The 21,007-nt window shown below is 37.6% G+C and overlaps 1 protein-coding gene across 1 annotated transcript in view; it reads left to right on the top strand.

The window, feature by feature from the left end:
* The window catches only part of LOC115434839 (melanocortin receptor 5-like), a 70,113-nt gene that overhangs the window by 33,537 nt on the left and 15,569 nt on the right, over nt 1–21,007 (top strand). The window contains exons 3-4 of the mRNA XM_030156962.1: nt 15,695–15,925; nt 18,342–18,448. Coding sequence (XP_030012822.1) covers nt 15,758–15,925; nt 18,342–18,448 — 275 coding nt within the window. The 5' untranslated portion in view covers nt 15,695–15,757. The remainder of the gene's footprint in view (nt 1–15,694; nt 15,926–18,341; nt 18,449–21,007) is intronic.

The raw sequence follows: 21,007 nt of genomic DNA, 5'->3' as shown, positions 1-21,007 counted from the left end.
AATGCAAGTTCTGCAGATGTACAGGATTTCAGTTCTGTTCAACATGTTGATGCTCATATGAACTATGTTTTCAGCTCAAAAATGTCCAATTTCATCACAATTAATGCTATATGAGCCCAGGCAAAGTAATTATAATTTAAGGGGAACTGAAATCTACAAGAAAATGAAGTGTAGAACAAACATAAAAAGCCAGTGTATCTCTGTTAGAGGGGTCCATCTGTGGAATAATCTGGAGCAAAACTTAAGAATGTCTTCTTCAATCTGTGCATTTAAAAGGACGTATAAATCCACTATAATAACAAAATATAGAACATTAGAAGTACGCATAAAATAAGATATAGTTAATTGGTTATCATGATAGGAAGATACTATCATATTTATTGATCATTGTATTTGGAGTAAATATTTGGGGTGGATATGTATATTATAGTTTATATTGAAGATAGTTGATTATTGCAAATCTGATTGTGTATGAGGTGACTAAAAAAAAGTGTATATGAATGGTTTTTATGGATGTTTTGTGTTATTGTAAAAAAATATACAGAGGAAAATGTGTGTTAAAGCAAAGGAGGCGGATCTAGTTTGTAAAAAAGGGGGTGGGAGTCAATAAGTTATACTTCTTCCCACTCCTTTTCGATCGCAAAAAAATTGTATTTATTTATTTGTTTTGACCATGTTGTATGATTCTTTGTTATCTGATGATTCTATGTGCTCGAAATAAATTACTACTATAGTCTACTCTCGTTAAACTGCCCGCCGTTATACCGCCATTTTCGCTCACCGCCGACCAAAACCATTGCACAAAAATCCCCAATGCATTATTCCATTAGCTACCGCCACTTCCGCCTATCGCCATCCGCCAGCCCAGTTCCATGCACAAACAACACTTATACCACTGATTTCCCGACCGTTATACCGCCAGCGTGATTGCCATCGAGTACACATAAATTTTAACAATGCACTGAAACAAACGCGCCAGACGCTGATCGCGACAAGCTACGAGTAGGTCTACGGAACGGCCACCGTTCATTTATCGCAGAACACTCAGTAGGTCAGGATGTCGGGAAGAGGACGTGGGATTAAGCCAAAGCCTCAAGATGATGGGGTGTCATTTCCCGACACGGTATAATAATGCTTAAAATGTTTCCCCACTTTAAATGATCCCTTACAACATAACAGAATCAAGATTTATTTAGAAACGCAATTAGAACGGGTTAACGGAGGCAGCATAGACATCATATAGTAAAGACATGCACATTATGGACGCAACCCGTTGTAACGCCATTTTCGCTATACCGCCAATTTGGCCGTGAACGGAAGTTGGCGGTATAACGAGAGTAGACTGTACTACTGCTACTACAACTACTATATTTTCATGTCACAAATGGCCAAGTTGCCTGAAAAACAAATCTTCTATTCTTTTAGATTCACCACTTTTTCTTCCCAGATTCTCTCCTCCATATCACATGTTTTATTTGTACAGGTTCAGTCTGGAGTATGGTGCTGATCCATCCTGCTTATGTTCCACCAATACATACATGAAGAATGGCACACGGCACTTTTGAAATCAACAGTTTTCTAATAATAAACATTTTTATAAAGAAATAACAATTCTATATTGTTCTTTCCTCTTTAGTCTGATGCTAAACTATACAATAAATAATAGTGCTCCTAGTTTTTGCACAGGGATCATTAGTGTAAACGCTGACATGGCTGCAGAGCATCAGTATGATGGGATCCACAACAACCATGTCACATCCGTCCACTGACACATTTAGTGTTTTTGTGTCAGCTGGGATTGTTTTAGATCCACAATACGAACATTTATGAAGAAGAGCAGAATTAGCAATAGGAAGTCTGTACGTTTATTCCTAATAAAGTACTGGTACTGACCAGAGCATCATGGGTAATGTCACGTCCATCCACCAGCAAAAGTTTTCACATACACGTGCTATTCCAAATCCAATATTTCTGAAAATAGAGCTTCCACTGTCAAAGAATATCAGTAGTCTGTGCACAAATGGATTAGCATTATTTCAACACAGTTCTATGCATTTATTACAATTTTTTTTTTTTTTTTTTGACAAAAATGGCCACTCATTTGACCCCTTAAGTAAATTTTAGCCGTAGACTATAATTTGCTTGTTTTACAGATGGGTTTTGAGGTGGGATTTGAAGGTTAGAATATATTTGGAATATGTTGTGGAAGAGAGTTCCAGAGGATTAAAGGCTCTGAAGGCCATAGAAGACAAACATGCAGAAGGATGAGGACGAGTCTGTTCTGAGAGTACAGGAGAGGGTACGAATCTGAGGCAGAGCAGACAGATTTGGTGGTACCAGCTGGTGGAGGGTCCTGAAAATGAGAAGCAGAATCTGGGAATCAGTGAAAGAAGCCAGTGAAGCAGCTTCAGAGTCAGAGCGATGTGTGCAGGATGAAAAGTTCCGGTCATGACCTGAACAGGCGAATTCTGAACCACTAGATGTTTACAGAGCGACTGGAGAGGAGAACCAAAGAGACGGGAATGACACGAGTGAATGCAGGACGTAACCAGAGCATGAGCAGGAATGTCAGCGCTGTTCGGTGGTTCCATAAACGGGTTTGGAGCCAGAAAATGAGACTGGGCTGTGTTGACAATAGATTAATTAGGCTGCATTACACACGGTCCTAATAAACAGAGTAGAAGAAGAAGTACCTTCTGTTGTTGTTTGTTACACCCCGGCCTCGGGGTTCACCAGGGCGGACATAATGTGCTCAACTTTTGTCCCCTCCCAGCTCCCAAGCACACACGTCAGTCACAAACTAAAGTTTACAATGTTTATTTATTTATTTATTTTTTTTCTAAACAACTAAGGAAGGGTTAGGGGAGGGAGCGGCTAAAACAACAAACAAAATACGTTCTGTCAAGTTTAAACTAACTTACCTCATCAAAATAAATGCAAGAAATAAAATACAAAAAAACTTACCTAACTCCCTAACCAAAAACAGGAGAAAACGTTGAGAAACAAAAGAGCCGACCTCCCCTACCAGAAAAAGGTTCAATTTAACAAAACTATTTACAACCATAAATGTACAATCGAACTATCACACGAAGACTGACGGTCACACACGAACACAGGGTTGGAAGCTGGCAGGAGGCAAGAGAGAGCGGGGACGGAAGCTCCTGGGCCATTTTTAAAAGGGGCCGGGCAATCATGCTCCACCAATCCGCTTCCTGCAACAAACAGACACAAAAGGAGCACAGCACACCTACAGGACGGGGGAGAACACACACACTAAACACAAAACACATACATATACATATAAACAGACAAATTATGACCCAGGGTCATAACAGTTTTCTATCACACATATCTGGGAAGTGTTTTTCCACAGATGACAGGATCAGTTCATTGTCCTCATCAGGCCAAACCTGTGGGAACACACTGCTCTGGTTCACTGTTCACTACCAACACCATTTACTGCATTTCTTCGAATGCACATTTACCAAAGACAAGGGGCGGGGCTGCCGATAAGGGGGGGGGGGGGGGGGGTAAACATGACAAATTCATGGCACCCAGCATTTGCGGGGGGCCCATAGAGCAGAGGAGGGGGTCCAGTGGATACAGGCTAGACCAGTGGTTCCCAGACTTTTTTGGCTCATGACCCCATTTTAACATCACAAATTTCTGGTGAGCCCAGACATTCAAAACAGAGAATTTTTTTTTTTTTTTTTTGCTAAAATTAACCCTTTCATGCACAGTGGTCACTACAGTGGACAATTATTCTCCAGCTGTTCTCTTGTATATTCATGAGTTTTGTTGGTTTATTTCCATATCAGCCAACACAGTGGACGCTTATGCGTCATCCCATACACTGACATTCAGACCATTACTGTAACTTTGCTGTTCTTGATAAACCTGATCTGCAGTGACATGTTTTGGGTGTTTTTTTTTTTACTGTAAATCAATTGCTAATTGTTATTAGATTGTAACAGGGTTTTTTTTGTTTTGTTTTGTTTTGTTTTTGCGTATTATCTCCATGAAATGAATGATAACTAGTATTAGAGTGTGTTAAATTGTGAGAAAACATCTGATTAGCAGCATTAAGAATGTTTTTATTGCATAGTTTTCCATACCACTTTCTTAGGTTTCAAATACATGTTTCTTTGCTTCAAAAATTAAATACATGGAGTGGCCATTTTTCTAACTTCTTAAAAAAAAAAAAAAAAAAACTTGATTGAATTGTTTTTTTTTTCATGCCTAAAAAGGAATAAAAACATTCAGGAAAAATATATCGGGTAAGGACATCATAATTCATGCATGAAAGGGTTAATTTGTTTTTGATCATGTAATAGTTTGCTATACTATGTTTCAAATAAACAGTAATTTTAGAGGACATTTAGTCTATATAATGTATATTATTATGGGCAGAGGCAGTAAATCCAGGTGTAGATTACTGCACAAAGGGAGGATTTTATTTTCCTTGGTCAGGATATGTACAGTCAGTCCATCTTAATTTTAGTTAATAATAATTACCTCCACCAAGTGTAATGGCAAAGGTTATGTTTTCATCGGGGTTTGTCTGTCTGTCTGTCTGTCTGTTTGTTTGTCTGTTAGCAAGATAACTCAAAAAGTTATGGACGGACTTGGCGGAGGTCTGCGCTCTGTGAGTGCTTTTCTAGTTAATATTTGTTAATATCTTAATGTAATTTTTGCATCTCACAAATTCATCTCATGGGCATATCATGTGTCCCCACCCCCCCGTCGCAAATTTGTCATCAGGGGTAGGGATGGGAATCGAGAACCGGTTCTTTTTGAGAACCGGATCCCAGTAGCTCGATTCCTTGGAGTCGTTTGCCTGCCTGCTTATCGATTCTGCCTTCGTTGTGCATGCGCGATGACCTCACGCATATGCTGCATTGTTTTGGTCAGAACGTAGACAACATGGGGCGACACGGTGGTGCAGTGGTTAGCACTCATGCCTCACAGCAGGAAGGTCCTCGGTTCGATTCCAACACCAGTCGACGGGGGGTGGGACCTTTCTGTGTGGAGTTTGCATGTTCTCCCCACGTCTGCGTGGGTTCTCTCCGGGTACTCCGGCTTCCTCCCACCATCCAAAGACATGCACTGATAGGCTCCAAGCGACCCCCGTGACCGTAGTGAGGATAAAGCGGGTTCAGAAAATGAATGAATGAATGAATGAACGTAGCCAACATGGTGTTGAGGCAGAAATGAGGTCCACTTGTAACACTGTCAAAGCTTCCATTTCTTCAAAAGGTGGAATCCCTCCAACATGCTCAAACATTTGTCCATAGCATGTGATTCATTTACAGGAAAGTCACATGTTTGATACGATACTTAGCGGTGCTTGTGAATGTAGCAGAGTGAACACCAGGTCGTCATCTGGGCCCAGTTCTGGTTCTGGTGCGGGCAACAAACATCGTACCCCCTCAAATACAAGTTTCCGAAGGTAGGGGAAAGGAAATGAGGTGCACAACAACGGGAGACGAGCAGAGTCGAACCGGTTCCATGTAGTGGAAATGCGGCAATAGAGGAATTAGTAAAGAGTCTGTAGTTTCACTTTCACTGTACACGCCCCCCCCCCCCCCCCCCCCCCAAACCAGGCCCGGCGTCATCTGTTCTTTTTGTTTGTACATACTGTATATGTTATATTTTCTGTGCAGACGGAAATATAAAAGACAGTTAATGCAAACACACCTGTTTGTACTCTTTTATTGATAATTGAATTCATCAATTCTCTTATCAATTGAATTGATAAGAGAATCAGTAAGGAATCGGATCGATAAGCAAAATCAGTAATGGAATCGGAATTGATAAATTCTTAACGATTCCCATTCCTAGTCATGAGCTAACTTTTGTTGTGATCTGGCGCTATATAAATGAAATTTGATTGATTGATTGATTGATTGATTGATTGACTGACTGATTGATTGATTTCATTGGTTTTCCCCTGTAAGTTGCTTTGGAAAAAAGCCAAATGCATAAATGTAAATGTAAAATCGATAATGGAATCGGAATTGTTAAATTCTTATCCATTCCCATCCCTAATCAGGGGGCAGCAGGTAGTCAGTAATAAGTTGAGGGGAGCTTCACCTACAGAGCTGTAGAACCCACCATGTCCTCCACATACAGGTCCATTTTGTTACCTCCGCCAAGGAGGTTATGTTTTTGCCAGGGTTTGTTTGTCTGTTTGTTTGTTTGTTTGTTTGTCTGTCCGTTAGTGTGCAACATAACTCAAAAAGTTATGGACAGATTTGGATGAAATTTTCAGGGTTTGTTGGAAATGGGATAAGGAAGAAATGATTAAATTTTGGTGGTGATCGGGGGTGGGGGGGGGGCCCACGGGGGGGGCCACTGATCAGCCTTGGCGGAGGTCTGCGCTCTCCGAGTGCTTCTAGTTACTTTTACAACTAGAAAAGCACTCGGAGAGCGCAGACCTCCGCCAAGGCTGATCAGTGCCCCCCCCCGTGGGCCCCCCCACACCAAGGAGGTTATGTTTTTGCCAGGGTTTGTTTGTTTGTTTGTCTGTCTGTCTGTCTGTCTGTCTGTTTGTCTGTTTGTCTGTCCGTTAGTGTGCAACATAACTCAAAAAGTTATGGACAGATTTTGATGAAATTTTCTGGTCTGCACCCCCCCCACCCCCCCGTGGGCCCCCCCCCCACCCCCGATCACCACCAAAATTCAATCATTTCTTCCTTATCCCATTTCCAACAAACCCTGAAAATTTCATCCAAATCTGTCCATAACTTTTTGAGTTATGTTGCACACTAACGGACAGACAAACAAACAAACAAACAAACCCTGGCAAAAACATAACCTCCTTGGCGGAGGTAATTATGTTCTACCATCCCACCAGTTTTTTTGGACATGGGGGGGGGGGGGGGCAGCAGTAGGCTCATGATGCCATTAGTGTGGGATTGTTCATAAAAGTTGAGAAACACTGGTGTTGGGTGTTAGATAAAATGAAGGAGATCATCAAAATGGCCTCTTTCACTTGTTCTGTTTTTCCTCACACAGATGCATTAGATCATCACTGTCACCACTGACTTCCTGGGTTCCTCAGGCTGCGTGCACTGCGTCTGTGGTTTAATCTCCCAGGCTTTTTAATGCAGTGCATTTCCTGTCACAGTGAATATTAATTCAGAGCTCAGGTTTGTTTGATGTGGTTTTTGAAGAATATTGTTCAGGACCTGAGACCTGAGCTGTTTGCAAAAATACCCTGATTAAAAGCATCTTTGTTTAAAGGACACTCAGGGCAGGCTCTAAAAGTTTCCTGAAATCTGATGATTTTATTCTGTTTTTGTTCAAGTGTTTGGGCGGAGGTGAAGCATAAACAAAATGTGCTTTTTATCTTTAATGGTGCTTTTTCTGAACCCACGCCGGACTATTCTTTCTTGCTGTCAAAGCATCTTTTGAGGTGATTCTCTGCAGTTCCACATTTAGTCCGAACCAGTTTCACTCTTGGGAAAATGGTGGTTCTTTTTTCTTAAATTATTATTATTTTTTTATTTTATTTTATTCTGAAAACCTCAAATGATCCCTTTGGTTTATATGGGTTTGATAAATAGTCAATAATGTTCTCATCCACTTTCCTGCAGTCTCATATATGGAAAATATTCACTACCCAGACTAAATATAGTCATGTTTTCATTCACAACAACTTCGACAGATCTCATACCTATTACTGTGTATTTGGGAAGAATACAGTATCGTACAGCTGTTAATGGATAATAAACATAATGTAATGAAATGTTAACAGAATGGTCAGATGAGAAACATGATGGAAATGCAGCCATGGAATGTGCTTTGGACACATCTGAGGGACTTCTACTCCTGTTTCCATTTTATCTTCATTTCATCTCAGAGATAAATGTTTTCACTCCATCTTTACTTACTTTTCAGATGAACATGAGTCTGTGAAAACACTGGGATGATATATGGAATGTAAAGAAATGCATATGTTGTTTTCAATAGAACATTAGATTAGATTAGATTAGATTAGATTAAATTAAATTAGATTAGATCAGATTAAATTAAATTAAATTAGAATACATTAGATTAGATTAGATTAGAATATATTAGATTAGATTACATTAAATTACAATATATTACATTAGAATATATTAGATTACATTACATTACATTACATAACAATATATTAGATTAGATTAGATTAGATTAGATGAGAACATATTAGATTAGATTACATTAGATTAGAATAGATTAGATTACATTAGATGAGAATATATTTGATTAGAATATATTAGATTAGATGAGAACATATTATATTAGATTAGAATATATTAGATTACATTAGATTAGATTAGATTAGATGAGAACATATTAGATTAGATTACATTAGATTAGAATAGAATAGATTAGATTACATTAGATGAGAATATATTAGATTAGATTACATTAGATTAGATGAGAATATATTAGATTAGATTACAATAGATTAGATGAGAATATATTAGATTAGATTAGAATAGATTACATTACATTACATTACAATATATTAGATCAGATGAGAACAACAACAGAATATATTAGATTAGATTACATTAGATTAGATGAGAATATATTAGATTAGATTAGAATAGAATAGAATAGATTAGATTACATTACATTACATTACATTACAATAGATTTGATTTGATTCGATTGCACTTTATTGATCCCTTGGGCAGAGCCTATAAAATGAGACACAACAACATAAGACTTTTCAAATGTTTCAACAGAAAATGCACCATTTCAAGAAAAAAAAAAAGAAGGTAATTTAGCATCTGATGGCAGTGACATGTCTCCAGAAGGTTAATAGAGGTTCATGTTTTCCTCTGTGGCATCTCCTCTTCTTTAACCGACAGTCTGTGAAAATCTGGAACAGAGGAGACCAGAGACCATCCATCCGTCTATCTATCTATCTATCTATCTATCTATCTATCTATCTATCTATCTATCTATCTATCTATCTATCTATCTATCTATCTATCTATCTATCTATCTATCTATCTATCTATCTATCTATCTATCTATCTATCTATCTATCTATCTATCCTTGAAATTAGATGAGAACATGTTGACTTCATTTGCCTCCTACATTGCAGGAACTGCGATGTGACTACTGCGCACACGTACATCGCCATGACGACGCTCAAACATATATTTTGTGCAGCTCTAGTTTATGAGATTCACAACATTACAACTTTTTTTTGGGAACTGGACTGTGAACAAATTCTTTAAAAACCCTCTTGGATTGTCTGTAAAATGCATTGTCACAAAAATAAAAACAAGGCTGAGCTCAAGAAAAGCGGGTTTGTGAAGAGACGTGCTCCTCATATGACATTACAGAACATAAAACATCAGTGTGGATTAAACTAAACATCGTCATAAAGTAGTTCATATGAATTCAACCTTAACCCATAAAGACCCAAACAGCCACTGGTGGCCTAAACCATCTACTGATTTAATATGTTCAATCCCTATTGATCCACTAATCCTATCAATACATGGAAATAATTGGTGTAAAATACAGTTTGTCATCTTTTCATGGTCATCAGGTATGACCCATTTGGACGTTCAGAGGCTCTGTAGTTACCATGGAAACATCGTCATCTTCTACAGTAAATCACTAAAACCCATGGAGTTGGATCAACACACTTGGTTTATGTTAAGTTAATCATATATTTTGCTGAAAACGTCCCTATTTCTTCACTTTTCTCTGTTTTGATATAATCACCCCAACTATAATCTGAGTTTTCATGAACAAGTACATAATTAGTGAATCAAATATAGAACAGGGCTGTCAAACTCATTTTAGTTCAGTTCCACATTCAGCCCAATTTGATCTCCAGTGGGCCGGACCAGTAAAATAATAACAGTGAAAAAAGTAAAATTATATAATGATCAGGTTTACATCTACAAAGTTTCCTTAAAAATCTGAATAACATCAACAACTTGAATTGTCTTAAGAAAAACAAGCGCAATTTTAAGAATATTCTGCCTGGGTTTATCAGTTTATCATTTACACATGTGCGTTACAATCGCACAAAACATTTAGTAACAGGCAGAATATTGGTCAAATTGCATTTACTTTTCTTAAGACATTTCCGTTTGTTCATATTTGTTCAGGTTATTCACATTTTTTGTAAAAGTTTGGTAATGTCAATATTTTCATGTAATTTAACTTTTTTACACCAAAACACAAAGAAAATTTGGGGTTGTCATTATTTATAGGTTATAATGATAATATTTTACTGGTTCTGACCCACTTAAAATCTAATTGGACTGTATGTGTCTGTATGTGAAACCTGAAATAAAATGATTTTGACACCACTGACTGTTACTATCTTCAGTGTAATTTTTGCATTTCACAAATTTATCCCACGGGCCAGACTGGACCTTTTGGTGGGCCAGATTTGGCCCCCGGGCCGCATGTTTGACACCTGTGATATAGAAAAATGACAGATTTTTACTGTGAAAACACAAAATACAGAGGGTAATCTAATAACCAAGGTTATTATCGTTAACGAAAACTAATGAAATTACGAAAACTAGAATTGAAAAAACATTTTCGTTAACTGGAATAAATAAAAACTACAATTAAAAGAAAAAAATGATAACTAACTGAAACTGTATCATGTGCTCACAAAACTAACTAAAACGTATAAAAATTATGTGTAAAATTCCCTTAGTTTTCGTCTTTGTCAATGTTGATATAGGATAGAACGTGAAAACAGAGGTAGGGAAGTCGGGAGGCCAAAGTTGAAAGTATGGGAAGTTTCAGTTTCGTTTTCACATAAATGACGTTGTGTGTAGATCACACCCCCACCTACATTACCCCCTCCAACCTGCTATAGGGAATTTATACATGGTACTATACGTATGTTTGTGTCTCTGCTCAGTCAGAGCCACCCTAACCTGACCTCCAAATAAAGTGTCCAGGGTAACCTCACTTATTTCTTTGAATAGGATGGCGAGGAAGATAAAATATATGAAAAAACTGAAACTAATACTAAAACTAAACTAAAACTAAGCATTCAGAAAAAACGACAACAAATAAAAACTAGCAAACCTGCTCTAAAAACTAATTAAAACTAACTGAATTCGAGGAAAAAAAGTCAAAACTAAATACAATTAAACTATAATGAAAAATCCAAAACTATTATAACCTTGCTAATAACAAATGGTGATAACTCACTTAAGAAAAGTTAAACATAGAGAAAAAACTATTTTGGAACTGCCACATAAGTAGCACTGGGTCTTTATGGGTTAAACATCTCCAGCAGTAAAATCCAACCTGCACATTAACCCTTTCATGCACAAATTATGAGAACCTTACTCAGAATTTTTTCCTGAGTGTTTTTATTCCTCTTTAGGCATGAAAAAAAGAATGCAATTAAAAATTTTCTTCTGAAAAATAAATAATAAATAAATAAATAAATAAAATTAATTTAATCTTTTAAAAAAAAAAAAAAAAATACATAAATTTAAAAAAAAAAAATTCTTATTAACCTATTTTTCATGAAGTTGCAAAAACGTCCACTCAGCTGGACACCACACGTTTCATTTTTGAGGCACAGAAACATGTATTTTCTGATAAATTGTGTGAAAACTATGGGGAGGGCTTGTGATTCTGGGGATTTATGCTCAGGAGAGATCTACATAATGTTACCAATTCATGTCAGATAAGATAAGTAATGTCTTAAAACTTTAATAAAGATATGTGTAACAAAAGAAGAGAGAAAAGAACAACAAAGTCCATGAATATATAAGAGAACAGCTGTAGAATAGCTGTCCACTGGGGTGACCAGTATGCATGAAAGGGTTAATGCAGAAGTGAAATTAATGGAAAAAAAACATTACATTCATCAGTAAAACCCTGAGTGAATAATTGTTTTTGTAAGAATAAAAAGATAAATACAAAAATGAGTTAATAATAGTTAAAAAGTTTGACTTGAAGAGGTTGATTTTGATAGAAGTCCAACATGAAAGAGTGTTTGAAGCTGCTGTAACTTAGCTTAGTGTTAACTGCTTTGTCGATTGGCAGCGGAAAAAATGACTTCCTATGTCAGTGATGTAATCCATGTTTCCTGCAATTATTGTGCTCCGAGTGCAACTGTGACAGCTGGAAAATGTTTTTAACTCAAACAGAAGTGCCACGTCTTTTTCATTTAGCCCTGCAGTAAAGGTTAATTACTGTGTCGTCTTTGCTCAGACTCACACATTGTAATGGGATTAAGATAATGCCATTCTGTTCACACGGCAGAGGGTTTTTGATTTAATTTAAATGCTTTTTTTTTTGCTGTCACTGTGCTTGTCTCTATTTTCCAGTTCTACTTTTTCAGTACTCATGTAAATCCCTCACACACTCTGCATGACTCAGGGGAAATTTTAGCGTAAAATATGAGAAGTACAAATGCATAACAAGCTCAAATATTGTCATTTGACATCAGCAGATGGTCTGTTAGTGCAGTCATGAGTTAAGAGACAGTTCAAGCCTGAAGGGAAGAGTTTAAGCCATCCTTGATCACATTCCATCGCATCAGCTGAGGAAAGATAATTAATAATGAGACTTGTTCCTTGTCTCAGTTGCTGTAGGCGTGGAATGCAGCTCTTTCCTGTCCACAGGGGAAACTGTAAACAAACACCAGATGAATCTGACTGACACCTTATAACTCTAATGACCATTCTATATGCGGACGTCAGTCATGTTTTTAGTCAACTTGATGCAGTTTAATTAGTCTAATCCAAAGCATGTGGAGAATGTAAGCATTTTCAAGTCAAATTTAACTCACAGTCATGTTAAATCCACTTAAGGACAGATTAGAGGATTCATGATGAAACGAAAGACCAGTCAGGTGGATTTCACCTTCAGAAATGTTTTGGTTAATCAGCTTATGGTCCTACATGAAAAGACTGAGGAATTTTATACAATAGAGGGTTTTTATTTTTAATTATTTGGATTTGGGTAGAGTGAGCATATTAATAAAATGCATGACTTAAAACTTTAATATTTATAATGTCATGAATATGTACTGGTCAGAGAAAATTGACTAGTTTTATTATTTGTATATATTTGTTTGAATAACTCCTTAAATTCCAAAAGAAAAAAAAAAAAAAAAATATATATATATATATATATATATATATATATATATATATATATATATATATATATATATATATATATATATATATATATATTTATATATATATATATATAATGTACAACTATAATTCCAAAAGAAGTTGCAGAAGTTGAATATTTAACATGAGAAAATGCATAATTTGAGGAAAAACTAGGGTACATTTTAATTTAATGTCTGTAAAAAGTTGAGATGGAGCCAACAAAAGTCTGGAAGTGGTTTATTTTACAAGTAATTCACATTAATTGGTAACAGGACAATAAAAGGAGCGTCTTAGAGATTCATCAGTCTGCAAAACACTGAATCTACAAATTGTGGAACAATTTCAGAATAATGGTATTATATGTACAATTATATCATCATAATCTACATCTAATGATCATAATTTACATAATATAATCAAAAGAAATGTATTTTGTTCATGCAATGAATTGCAAATGATTTGCAAAATGCAAATTCTGTTTTTATTTACATTTTACACAATGTCCCAATCTTTTTTCTTTTTTTTTTTTTTTTGGAGTACGGGTTGTAATTTTTTATTTATTCTTCATTTATACAGGAATGTCACTTTGCGATTCATGAGCTCTTCTCTGCAGCAGGAGTTTCACAATGAAACAATCAAAAGATTGTCTTATACAACATGTATTTTCAGAAATTAACACCACACCATGCAGTGTTGTCAGACATTAAATTATGCAAGGAAAACCAGTTTATATTGATGTTTAACCCTCCTATTATCATCAAATATTACTGACACATTTTACCCCTGGGGACTCAAGAAAATGATTCACATAACATTGCTGACCAAGTTTTTGTGTCAAACACTTTGTTTATTATTATTATTATTATTATTATTAGTAGTAGTAGTAGTAGTAGTAGTAGTAGTAGTAGTAGTAGTAGTAGTAGTGTTATTATTATTATACTTGAATTGATAATTATAGAGAAGAGGCATGTGCAGTTGGAAGGACTTGGATGTGATCAACTCCAAGTCTGCATTGACTTCTTCATTTTAGCAGGAGTTCAAAAGTCAAGTTGTTTCCCACATGCCCACACCACAAGTATCAACGTTCTCATGGTAAGAATGGTTTTCCCCACCCCCCTGTTATGTATGAACTCTGCACCTGCAGATGTGAGGATGTTAGGTCGCACACAGACAAACAGACCAGTTCACACAGATAAAACAACTTGGGGTCAAATTGACCCCAGAGGAACACCAATGCATACAATATGTGTTCAGCACACTGAAAAAAATATCATCATGATAATTTTATGCTTAATCAGTTTTCCCCATCAAATGAGCCCTGTAAAGCCTGAACCACAAAATTAAAGTTCTTTGAAACTGGAGCCTTTATTGGTCCTTCTGAATGACCAAAACATTTTTTTTTTTTTCAAATATCAATTTCCATGTATGAATTTCAATTTTGTATCATATCTGATACATTGGGTCTCAGTGCTCAAATATTATTATTTTTGAACAAACAAAAACATAATATAACACAAACATGTCTAACAAATTGGTAATTCCTTTTCAAAACTAGAAGCACTCGGAGAGCGCAGACCTCCGCCAAGGCTGATCAGTGGCGCCCCCCATGGGCCCCCCCGCCCCCGATCACCACCAAAATTTAATCATTTCTTCCTTATCCCATTTCCAACAAACCCTGAAAATTTCATCCAAATCTGTCCATAACTTTTTGAGTTATGTTGCACACTAACGGACAGACAAACAAACAAACAAACAAGCAAACAAACAAACAGACAAACAAACAAACAAACCCTGGCAAAAACATAACCTCCTTGGCGGAGGTAATTACCAAAGTTCTGCCTCCTTCCTCATTAATTTAACCTTGTAGTGTCACTGGAAAGGCCTCTAGAGAATGAATTCCTCCCCCCTGGTGGATATCATCACCTGGTGGTAACATAACATATTATCTGTGTACTGCATGTATCTAATTGTATACATCAGGTTTTTCAAGAAAAAAAATATCACACTGATCATGTAGAGGGCTTCAAAACTCATGTATCAAATATGATACGTTGGGCATTATAGGGTTAAGAAAAGTCATGAAATATGAAGCAAAAAAAAAAAAAGTAAACTATTATTTTTTGAATGATAAACATTAAATAGGGTCCACTTGACCCCAAGGATAATACGAGGGTTAAACAACACAAAACCAGTGTAATAATAGTCAGTATTTGGTTGGATAGAGTCTATTTTTCCTCCCAGTTCCATTGTGTCTTGGCGTGCTCTGCTCCAGACTTTCCCGTCGCTGTTGGCTGGTAGATGGAGCTCTGGCACCGAATAATGAGCAGCTCAGCTTTGTTTGATGGATCATGACCATTCATCATCCTCTTGAACACATTCCATAGGTTTTGGTTCAGGTTTTGGAGTTATCATGTGATCTTTTCCACAGCTGTGCGCAATGAATGATGAAAAACTACCCACTGTCTAAATATCACACTCTGGGTATAAATCAACTGTGTTAAATAACGTCACATTCAGTTTTTTCTCCAGTCCTAATATCGTTGTCATGTTTCTTCTCTGCCAGCCTGTTGGAAACAATGGAATCCAGAATACCACAGCAGTGATCTGGACCAGAGTCATAGCAGGGATGAACGTGTCCGCTGAGACCTCGTACGCAGAGGAGGGGCTTCTGGGTAACTCCACCTGGGCGTACTCCCATGACCACTACAACTACACCCTCCCCCCTCTGCTGACGACAGACAAAACCAGCACCACCAAACCTGCAGCGTGTGAACAGGTTCACATCGCCGTGGAGGTCCGTATGTGTGGTGTGCACAGTGTGTCGCCTCATTAAAACTTCATTATTTATTTAACTTTCACTTACATCAGTATTTTTTCCATTTTAAAAAGCTCATTATGTTCTGCTACCATCATTGTTATAGTTAATTAACTGTCTGTGACAAGTCATTTTCACACATGGTTTATCATGCTAGGTTATATAAGCTTATGATCTCTAAACCCATTTTCATTGGCAGATTCCATTTAAAAAAATATAGAGACAGGATGAAGTAAAAGTCTGTGGAAAAAGCCAGAAAAAAAGCTAATATCCTGTGTCTTTTCTTTTACTATTAATCTTTGCCATCATTCATGTGGCATGGGGAAGGAAACACTGTACATGGTGTCAATGAAAAAAGAAAAAAAAAAAGAATATACAGTATGTAATATTATAAGGCAGTGGCTACTGCCACAGTACTGTGGCACAAACTATGGGTTTGTCTATTGCCACAGACTAATCAAATGTTAGCATTTGTACCAGAGCCAATCATGGATACTGTTTCATGAACTCATTAGCCTCTTGTTGCCACAGTACTGTGGTGATATGTGTATACTTCAGTGCATTCTTTTGTGTATTTTGCTAACACAGTACTGTGGCAATTGATGGAAGAAACAACAAATTTGTGATAGTACAGAGTATAGAACAGGAATTATTGTTGTAAAACACTCTATATGTTGTTTGTGTTGTTCTTTGCTCTGGAGGCTGGAGAAGGTGGGCGGAGCTACATGTTAGATAAATGCGGTAGTTGCCATGTGACTTCAGTTCCGCATCAGTTCTGCGTCAGTTGAGTGCTGTGTCCCTGTGGAATTCTGCATTCTGAACGTTGACCCAGGGGCTGATTTTTATATATATATATATATATATATATATATATATATATATATATATATATATATATATATATATATCAGATATACGCCCCCCCCCCCGGTTTGAAAATCTTCAGGAAAAAAAAAAAAAGTTACTCTAATCAGGAATTGAACCCAAGTCTTCTGCATTGCAGTCCAATACTTTACTGAGTGAACTAAGCACCCACTGTGGTCCAGGTTGACCTATTCACTATATGATTGTCTTAGTCCTTCTTTGGGACGTTATGCCGCGTTTCCACTACGTGGAACCAGCTCAACTCGGCTTGGCTCGACTCAGTATTCCTGGAGACCGTTTCTATTACAAGATACTACCGACTTCACAGTACCTGTATATCATAGCGATGCGGCGCGTTATTTCCGTGTCGTCTGCTCAGACAGTTGCTGAAAACTCGCTGGTTGCGTGTTGTCTCGTTGGAATTTTGGGCTGTTATCATGTGAATTAATATACCGTTATATTTACTGTCCACTTCCACATCTGTTTTTTGTAAAACGGCGGGTCACAGAGACAACTCTCTGACCAATCAGTGGTCTGCAGTGTTTACACGTCATGTTTTCATATCTGTTCCCCAGTCCTGGAACCTCGGCGGAGGTGATATCAAAAAACTAGTCCCGGGTACCAGATTCCAGGTCCTTTTTCATAATGGAATTGCAAAAAGGCCGAGCCGAGTTGAGTTGAGTCGAGCCGATACCACGCAGTGGAAACACGGCATTAGTTACCAGTCTAAACATGATATAACGAGGGCGCTCATTGGCTCTGTGGTAATAGATGAACTGATATTTTGTGCCACAGTACTGTGTCAATAGCAACTTTGATATTGATAAATATTGTGTGCTTAGTAAATATATATATAATAAAATGCTCCTTTCTCATTTGCACACATCTGACAAAGACTGAAATGTAACATGAAGTCATTATTCAACCTGATTTATCTCACATTTAACACACAACAATTTCCTCTGGGATTAAGAAAATACATATTCTGAGTAAAATAAAGTATTCTGAATCTGTATTTAGTGAAAATAGAATGACACACAACATTTATTCTTAAAAGGAAGTATTCCAAATGTTTTCTGAGACTTTGGTAAACCTATTTCAGGCACCAAAACACTCTGTCCACAGGAGTCACAGAGTGTTTTCACAAGAGATTTGAAGGTTTTCACAGATCTCACCTCAAAATCTGTGGATTTGTGCTGAATCTTCTCCCTCTGCAGTGCTCCCAGACAAAAACAGACCCCAGTGCACATAAAGCTGAGTTCATCCAGAACATTCTGATATAAAATACTTGGCTATTGTGTTATTCACAAGTACCTTATAAAGGAGAATTTAGGAAAGTGGATAAATCATGAAAATACCCTTGGAGTTCTGGGTTAATCTCAGTATGACTCCTTTGGAGTGTCTCCGTCCCCATGTTGGCAGTCACTGCACCACGCTGTTTGAGCGACAATACTTATCTTTTCATCTTGATGCTTTCAGTTTTTTTCTTTTTTTTTTTTTATAAACGGTGGGGTTTTTTTCCTCCCTGCAGGTGTTTCTGATTCTGGGGATCATCTCTCTGCTGGAGAACATCCTGGTCATCACAGCCATAGTGAAGAACAAGAACCTTCACTCTCCCATGTACTTCTTTGTTTGCAGGTAACGGAAATGTCTGCAGTTAATATAACACAAGATGACCGAACCAGTACAACAGCATTTTTGTGTTTCTTTACATATTATTTACACAGTTTAGTCAAGACCAGTAGTGAAGTACAGTATAAATGTTTGTGTTTTCCTCATCTCAGAAAAAGCCGTTTACATCCACAGAGTTTTCCCTGAATGGACAAAACAAACACTGGTTCTAATGAATGTTTCCAGCGCAGGGCAGAGCAGTGCATGTGCAACTGCACCACAAAGAAAATCACACTCTGAACCTTTAAATTAACAAAGTGTATATTGCTACAGTACTGTGGGACTAACTTTCTCATTTGTCTATTACCACAGAGCCAAATTTATTTCTGTATTAGGATCCCCATTAGCTGATGCAGGACATCAGCTACTCTTCCTGGGGTCCTCCCATTCCAAACAGACATACAGTATCTATTTACAAGCATAAAAACAATGTGATTCACCCTTATATTTCCTTCTTAAGAACACTCAACAGTCAAACAAAACTGCATTAACAATAATAACAATACTGCAGGATAAAATTAAAAACAGAAAAAAAAAAAAAACTAAAAAATAGGACCAAAGGCCCTGTAGCTTACCGGCCAAATTAAAAGCTTTGGGAAATGTATCCAGATGTCATTTATTCTCACCCAGTTCAGTGTATTTATTCTATTACAGAAATAGTCCATGTTTTGCTCATATTCCAATCAGATCTGTAAAAAATTCAAATTCTAACTTGATATCATTGATACTGATTTATTGGATCAATCCACTTCCTATCTGTTATAATGGGAAAATGTTTCAAAGTGGCACCAAATCCAGAATCAGATCTGGATCGAAATAATTTCAATCCCTTGTGTTGACATCATCATACAGAAGCTGTATACCAAGTTTGAAGTCAGTCAGAACTGGAGTTTGGGAGAAAAAGACGATTGAAATGTTTTCCCCATAAGAGCCCATGTTAAATTTTGCGTCAGTTCCAGATCCAGAAGAAGATCCTGATCAGCATGTGGACATTATGTTCTGGTCATCTCCCCATCAGGGCTGGACTGGAGACATTTACACTGGATATCATTTATATTTACTGACTTATTGCATCCATCCACTTCCTATCTCTTATAATGGGGAAATTTTTCAAAGTGGCACCAAATCCAGAATCAGATCCAAATCCAAATAATTTCACTAACTGTTGTTGAGATCATCATAAAGAAGCTGTAGACCAAGTATGAAGTATATTGGAATTGTAGTTTTCGGAGAAGAAGACGATTGAAATTTTTGTAACGGACGACAGACAATGATGGCGACAGACACCGCATGACGACAACAGCTTATGGCCTGTCAGCTGGTAAGCTAAAAAACTAGAAAAGCACTCGTAGAGCGCAGACCTCTGCCAAGGCAGATCAGTGGTCCCCCTTGGCCCCCCCACCCCCGATCACCACCAAAATTTTAATCATGTGTTCCTTGTGCCAGTATCAACATTTCCTGACATTTTCATCCAAATCCGTCCATAACTTTTGGAGTTCTCTTGCACACAGACAGACAGACAAACCAACATAATCTCCTTGGCGGAGTTAAAAAACAAACAAAAAAAACCAAACAAAAACAAACCAGCGCCTGCGTTCTATCATGTGTAGCCTGGTAACATGTGCCCGTCTGGTTCCAGGTAAAGGCTGGGTACCTTTTACCAGAAGTTGGTTCGTGCATCTATTCACACTTTCAGTTTTAGCATGCAGACAAACAACAGGAAACACTGTGACTGTTTTTGCCTCATATGAGGAATTTGCCAGTTTTTGATGAATATAAATCAGCCAGGGCGACACGGTGGTGCAGTGGTTGGCACTCATGCCTCACAGCAAGAAGGTCCTGGGTTCCATTCCAACACCAGTCGACGGGGGGTGGGACCTTTCTGTGCGAAGTTTGCATGTTCTCCCCGTGTCTGCGTGGGTTCTCTCCGGGTACTCTGGCTCCTCCCACCATCCAAACACATGCACTGATAGGTTAATTGGTTAATCTAAATTGCCCATAGGTGTGAATGTGAGAGTGTTTGTCTCTATATGTTCAGCCCTGAGATGAACTGGTGACTTGTCCAGGGTGTACCCCGCCTTCACCCCTATGTAGCTGGGATAGGCTCCAAGTGACCCCCATGACCCTAGTGAGGATAAAGCAGGTTCAGAAAATGAATGAATGAATAAATCAGCCACTGGGACAACTTTCAGACTGCAGAACTGGGATCATTTGATTGGCTCTGTGGCAACAGACAAACTGATACTTGGCGCTCCAGTCCTGAAGCCGTAGCCGTTGTCTTAAATTAACCTGCATTTCTATGTTAGAGCTGTTAATAAAGTGTGACTTCAGCGCTGTTGTGAGTCTCATTCCACCCACGACGTGAGTCAGAAAGCTGATGCATGTTGGAGGTGATCAGCGCCCAGTTTAGCTGAGACAGGAGTAGTTCAGGGACACCGGAAAAAACAGAATCACAACACTAATGTACAGGGGTTGGACAAAATAATGGAAACACCTCAAAAAATCAACAAAATATAATTTAATATG

Source organism: Sphaeramia orbicularis, chromosome 16 (genome assembly GCF_902148855.1).
Source record: "Sphaeramia orbicularis chromosome 16, fSphaOr1.1, whole genome shotgun sequence".
In the NCBI taxonomy this organism is placed as follows: Eukaryota; Metazoa; Chordata; class Actinopteri; order Kurtiformes; family Apogonidae; genus Sphaeramia; species Sphaeramia orbicularis.
The sequence above is the reverse complement of the archived record's forward strand: the minus strand, read 5'-3'. Positions and strand labels throughout refer to the sequence as shown.